The sequence below is a fragment of the Peromyscus eremicus genome, chromosome 3 (assembly GCF_949786415.1).
Source record: "Peromyscus eremicus chromosome 3, PerEre_H2_v1, whole genome shotgun sequence".
Lineage (NCBI taxonomy): Eukaryota > Metazoa > Chordata > Mammalia > Rodentia > Cricetidae > Peromyscus > Peromyscus eremicus.
In genome coordinates, this window is record NC_081418.1 from 80951570 (window position 1) to 80958617 (window position 7048).

The 7048-nt window shown below is 41.8% G+C and overlaps 1 gene segment (V, D, J or C); it reads left to right on the forward strand.

Annotated features, from left to right (window-relative positions):
- Nucleotides 1-6310: 6310 nt before the first annotated feature.
- LOC131906317 (immunoglobulin kappa variable 1-6-like) lies at nucleotides 6311-6808 on the forward strand. The segment is given in 2 exon segments: nucleotides 6311-6359; nucleotides 6489-6808. Coding segments are annotated over 2 exon segments (369 nt in total).
- Nucleotides 6809-7048: the final 240 nt, after the last annotated feature.

Genomic DNA, 7048 nt, shown 5'->3' on the forward strand with positions numbered 1-7048 from the left:
TTCTTCTCTGTACTCTGTACACTTTGGCTGGCCAGAGAGACCTGTGGTTTGTGGGACAAGTGTGGTATGTTGCTGCTCAGTTTTGTTGCTGCTCTCCTTCTGTGGTTTAGGCTGCAGACTTTGTTTCTGAGGTTCTATGGTTTTGGAAACTGGCATGGCCTCTGGGAATTTGAATATTGATATGATCTCCTGGGTTCCAGGTTCCTGGGGTTCCTAATACCAGCAAGGCCTCTAGTAGGTCATGTGTCTTCTACTGGAGTTGTGGACCAGGATATGGAGCCCAGTGTAGGGGCACTGTTTAGGAAGGTTTAAGGGGTATTAATGTGCAGTAGCCAGTGTCTTACATGGGGTTGCTAATATCAGAGTGGCCTCCTGTAGAGTGTGAATCTTTACCTACACTTTTATCCCTGGAGAAATCTCTCCTTGGTTTGGGACATAGGTTCTTCCTTCCTTCCTTCTTTCCTTCCTTCCTTCCTTCCTTCCTTCCTTCCTTCCTTCCTTCCTTTCATTCTAAAATAAATGTTGACAGGAAAGTTGATCATTTAGAAGCAACTTACTGAAAATCAAAATGAGGACTGATACCTAAGATACATAACTATGAAAATAATAAAGGAAAACAAAGTTGGAATTCTTTAGGACATTATTTTTTTCTCTGACAAGATTCTAAAAGCACAAGAAAGGCTTTAAGTTCCCTTTCCTTCTTTCCTTTCCTTTTTAATGCAAGTCTTTTCTGGACTGCCTCAGCAGGTGTCTGGGGCATGTCTTCCCATGTTCAGTTTACCTGTAAATACCCAGAGAAAGGAGTTTGCTATTCTGATGTGGCCTTCTGTGAAGGTGATCTCTTCTTTTTGCTTTGGTGCCATCCACAGAGTTCTCTAGAATGAATTGATATTTGTGATTTCCAAACAACACCCATTCCCAGCTGAGTCACCATTAGTTCAATCAAAGCTCTTGTGCCTCCTTCCATGTTTATTTTTTTAAATTAAAAAAAATCATTTATCTTTTCTGAGACATGTGATCGTAACTATCATAAATTTGATGATCAGGGACATATTAAAGGAAACAAATGTGGCCAGAAAAGGGGAGGGAAAATGGGCTCCCAAATTGAACTGAGGCCTATTCCTTTATGTGACACAGAAAAACTGAAGTAAATGAATCAGAGGGATGGCCATGGCTGAAAGGGAACATTCAGCTCTGGGAGAGTTTCTGGGTTGGGAAGGATGAAGCTGGATCAACTTGCACAAGGAGCACTCAACATCCCCTAATCACCACCACCTTACATGTAAATGTACTCAGGCCTTCCTCTATTGTCTGAAGTCACATATTTGCCATTTCATGAGGATAGCAAAACCTAGCTCATTAATTTGGAGAGGATAGCTTTTATCCAGCTTACAGTTTATAGTCCATCATTGGGTTAAGTCAAGGCAGGAATTTAATGCAGAAACCTGTGGTCAGGATGAAGTTGAGACAGTGGACTACAACCTAAGACCATCTGTCCAGCAGTGATAGTACTCACTGTAGACTGAGTCCTCCCACATCAATCATTAATAAAGAACAGTCAGAACAATCATTAATACAGACAATCTAAAGAAGGTAATTCATTAAACAAACCTGCCTCTTCTCAGATATATTTATGTTTCTGTCAAGTTGACAAAATATAACCAGTACACTTAGGCACATGAGCATGCTTAGGTCTGCACGTGGTGGAAGAAGTTGTAGCTTGAGTTTTCCTGCCTGGCCCACAGTCAGGACAAATCTCTCTCACCTGCCAGTCCCACAGCCGCTCAGACTCGACCAAGTAAACACAGAGACTTATATTGATTACAAACTGTATGGCCGTGGCAGGCTTCTTGCTAACTGTTCTTACAGCTTAAATTAATCCATTTCTATAAATCTATACCTTGCCACGTGGCTTGTGGCTTACCGGCATTTTCACATGCTGTTTGTCATTGTGGCGGCTGGCAGTGTCTCTCTGACTCAGCCTTCCACTTCCCAGCTTTATTCTCCTCCTTGTCCCACCTACACTTCCTGCCTAGCCAACGGCCAATCAGTGTTTTATTTATTGACTAATCAGCAACACATTTGCCACACAGAACATCCCACAGCAAGAAGTAATAAATGCATTCTCCATGATTGAAGCTGCTTATCCTCAGGCTTCTAGAATCCACTTCACATATAATGTTGGAGATACTAGAAAAAAATAAAAGAAGTGAGAGGATATATTGTTAGTATATATAAAAAGTACGACAGGGAAAGGCTGTGAACACTGGATGAAAATAAAAGAACAACACAGATTTCAGGTAAGCTTGGATAAAGAGCTGATTTGGCCATCACTTTGATAGTCTGTCCAGCAGGGGTCGCCATAAACACATTTTTTTTTTTTTTTTTTTTTTTTTTTTTTTTTTTCAGTTAAGGGTTCCTCATCAGAAGAGTCAGTCAGTGAGCACAAAACATGGGGAGGAACAGAATCATGTCAATACAAAGAGCATCTTGGATTTGGCTTTCTTGAAGACTTTCTCTCTGGAGTTATTTGTGGTTTCAGTCATCTAGGTAAGTTGAAGTTTGTGTCGTCAGTGAGTGTATTGAATGTGTATTGACTTATGTGAGAATATTTTGGTCATGAGGTTGGAAACATGCCCATTTCCTTTCTCACCCCACAGCGTAAACATAAAGGACCATGGGAGAACCATGGTTTAAAATAAATCTATTCGTAGTCTAGGTTATTGCTTAAAACTCAGGACAAAATGTATTTAATCATATTACCTATAGGTGAAAATATTATTTCCTGACATTCACAGAAATATTTGAGATTTGAAATAATTAAGTCATCTAAGCCAGAACTTTCCTTGCAAATGGTTGCAAACATGAACTAGATAGGAAATGAGTGTAGAAGAAAAATGGATTTGAGCATACATACAAATACTTTTCGATAAAAATTAGATCAAAATTGGTACTCACAATGGTCCATTCAGCTGACAGAGAATGGACCTTAAGAGAAAATATGTTGGCTTTTCTTTATGGAGCTATTACTAATAAATTTAAAACACAGAAATGAAAAGATGCCAAATTAGACTTGTTACCTAAGAGATGGAACTTGGTTTATCACTGACACACCAGGCCGAGTGCGAGCTGAGCAGCCCAGCTTTCCTAGTCTATGCCGGGCACACAACACACCAAACGTTTGAGGTCAGCACTTGAAGATTTTGGCACTGGTAATGTTCTACATCTTAATGACCAGTATCAAATCACTGTCCTGCCATCCAGAAAATGACATTGGTATGAAATGACCTTATGGATCATTGATTCTCAGGGGAACATGTCTAGACCAAGCTTTTCTGTTCATCACAATCCAGGCATAGTTTCAAAGCTTCGCCTTTATGTCAGAGGGTAAAACGATAAACATTATCTTCCTAAGGATATTCAAATGGCATTTTCTAGCACAATATTGTTATTCTTGAATCCAAACCTTTAAATTTCAATCCAGAGGCTCACAATGTTCATATACATGGGCATTTCTAGCAAATGACTAACCAGGAATAGTTCCAAAATGAATGCTCGTTTTGCTATGCTACTAGTCTACATTTTACTTTTATAAAAACATAGATAATCCATCAATAGCCATTGATATTACACTAGTAGCATGTATGATATTAATAGAAATGTCAGTAGTGGTATGGGATTTGGCAGGTCCTTAAATCAAGAACTGATTATTACCACTGGCAGTTGTTTGTTAATGAGTCACATGACTTCAGACCATGGTCTATCTGGACATTATTAACCTGAAGAACAATGTTTATGTGCTCATTGGCAGTAACTTTCTTGCTCCTATAAGGTGAAGGAGGATATTTATTGCCATCTGAGAGCCCTGTTCCTTTTTCTCCAAGATTCAATCCCTGCTACTGAGTGGCGTGTGTCTCCAAAGGCTATCCTGCCATTTAGAAACACTTTTCACAGTCCATTGTTGCTTCACATTCCGTGGTCTCTTTTTCCCCACCCCACACAGAGGATGTCTTTTATACAGCCTTTGTCCCAATTCTCTGTCTTCATATACTAGACCAGAATAGGTTGGGACCTGGAACAATGCCAGGGGTAGTAAGGGAATGAAGAAAGGACAGACAGACAGACAGACAGACAAGACACACACACACACACACACACACACACACACACACACACACACACACATACACACGGTATTGTAAAGCTGGGATCAGGTAGGATTCTGCTACCACCACAACCCAGAACCCCAGCATGTTTATTAGGTATAGTACAGGGGGAAGAATTAGCTAGTCTCCACAGGCCATTTCTGTAGTCCAGCAGCCTTGGGATATAAACATCAAGGAAAAGAAAATCCTTCCACACACTGATCAATTGTTCATAAACACTCATTCTTGGACTCCCAAGGTGATGTTTGCCACCCTTTTGAATGTTACCTAAATCAGGAACCAGCTTTGCCAATGTTTCATGAGACCAAAGCCTTGGAATTCTCCACATGGCCATGCCCATATTCAGTTACTCAGTACTTCATTCATTTAGGCCTTCATCTGCTTTATAGCATTGTATTTTACTTTGCGAACTGTTGGGGGGTCACACCCCTTAACCAGACATTAATAACTGCTTTTTATCATGAACTATAATCCATGGGTCACAGAGGGATGTGCAGCTTTGTTAAACAGCTTATTTTCTAGCATTGCTGAACACTTGCTGTGAGAACAACAGCTTCTGAGGAGAAGGTGTTGTGGTTAGCAGGAGGAGTCATGAAGAGCTGCACAGGAGTCATTTCGACAGGGCCTTCATCATGGCCACAGAACTAGAGAGGTAGCTTATACATTTTCAGGACTAAAGACACAAGACCCGTGATGCTGATTCCCTTATAGAAGAGGAGTGGGAAAGAACATTATAAAAGGCGGTTATTTCAAATAACCAGTAGTTATTTGAAAACATTAAGTTCCCAGTGCATAACACTCTTATGGCTGATCCCTACTGGGAAGACATAGTACAGTTTCACACATACTACTTATTCACATATTTTCATCTTTTTCAAAATTTAAAAGTATATTTTTAACCTTATCAATAACTAAGAATATCTGTTATTATTATTATTGAACATTTCCCCAGCACCTATCAGTGGTATCGAGGGATAATCATAGAAGAGAATTCTGGGAAACAGGCCAAAGAACATTCTCTGGCTTAAAGAATATCCACATGACCTAATGAAGGTGACTTTTTTTTTAATTTTAATTTTTATTTTGCAATACAATTCAGTTCTACATGTCAGTCACGGATTCCCTTGTTCTTCCCCCTCCGGCCCCCCTCACCTTCCCCCCAGCCCACCCCCCATTCCCACCTCCTCCAGGGCAAAGTCTCCCCCATGGACTGAGATCAACCTGGTAGACTCAGTCCAGGTAGGTCCAGTCCCCTCCTCCCAGGCTGAGCCAAGCGATCCTGAATAGGCCCCAGGTTTCAAACAGCCAACTCATGTAATGAGCACAGGACCCGGTCCCATTGCCTGGATGCCTCCCAAACAGATCAAGCCAATCAACTGTCTAACCCATTCAGAGGGCCTGATCCAGTTGGGGACCCCTCAGCCATTGGTTCATGTGTTTCCATTTGTTTGGCTATTTGTCTGTGCTTTATCCAACCTTGGTCTCAACAATTCTCGCTCATATAAACCCTCCTCATTCTCCCTAATTGGACTCCCAGAGCTCCACCCGGGGTCTAGACATGGATATCTGTACCCAGATCCCTCAGTAGTTGGATGGGGTTTCTAGCACGACAATTAGGGTGTTTGGCCATCCCATCACCAGAGTAGTTCAGTTCGGGCTGTATCTCGACCATTGCCAGCAGTCTGTTGTGGGCATATCTTTGTGGATTTCTGTGGGCCTCTCTAGCACTTTGCTTCTTCCTATTCTCATGTGGTTGAAGGTGACTTTTAAAACATCTTCCAGTGTTGGGAAATGCCTTTGTGAAAGATCCACAAATTTGTATGGTGAGCAAGAAATCCATGTCAATTTGTACAGGAAAAGTAATTTCATTTTCAGGACAGTAAAGCCAGCCTGTCCTTTGAGTACTGAGAGGAAGAAATTATCTACAGAAAACCCCACAAATCCCCGATCTGGCCCAGAACACTGGGTCCCGACACTGGTGCAGGGTCAGTCCCTGAGGAGAGACAACCCTGCAGTTGTGACCACATCATCTAGACCCTGATGATTTGCATGTAACAGGAGAACATCCCACTGTTCTGAGGACTTCTTAATAGGCTGGTCACAACCTGTGCAGAAGTCATTCCCAACTAGGACACAGCACAGACATGAGAGCTTCTGCTCATCTCCTGGGGCTGCTGATGCTCTGGATCCCAGGTATGGTGGCCAGAAGTGCTTATCTTAGTATGGTCTGTGCTTCCTGGATTGTCGGGAACTCGATGAATTGACTTTTAAAGGCAGCATTATATATCTTTTGTTGTTGATTTTTTTCTTTCTCAATGTTAGGTTCCAAATGTGACATCCAGATGACCCAGTCTCCATCTCAGACTGCATCTCTAGGAGACACAGTCACCATCAACTGTCAAGCCAGTCAGAGCATTAACAATGAATTAAACTGGTATCAGCAAAAACCAGGAAATTCTCCTAAGCTCCTGATCTATGCTGCATCCAGTTTGTATCCTGGGGTCCCATCGAGGTTCAGTGGCAGTGGGTCTGGGAGAGATTTTACCCTCACCATCAGCAGTGTCAAGGCAGAAGACATTGCAACTTATTACTGTAAACAGGACTTCAATTACCCACCCACAGTGGAACGAATCATAACATAAACCACAGAGCAAAGCAGAAGTGAGAACCTGGGCTGCCTCAGCTGCTTCTCCTGGTGCTTCTACCTGCTGAAATCATAATTCAGATGAAGTTGGTAGTTAAGTGCCTTGAGTAGCTTTGGTATAAGAGACTATGAAGGTTACTCCTCTTCCTAGGCTCTAGAAGCAAAGACACAACAAGGTACATTCTGATTTAGTAAAGATATAAGCCGGGCGGTGGTGGTGCATGCCTTTAATCCCAGC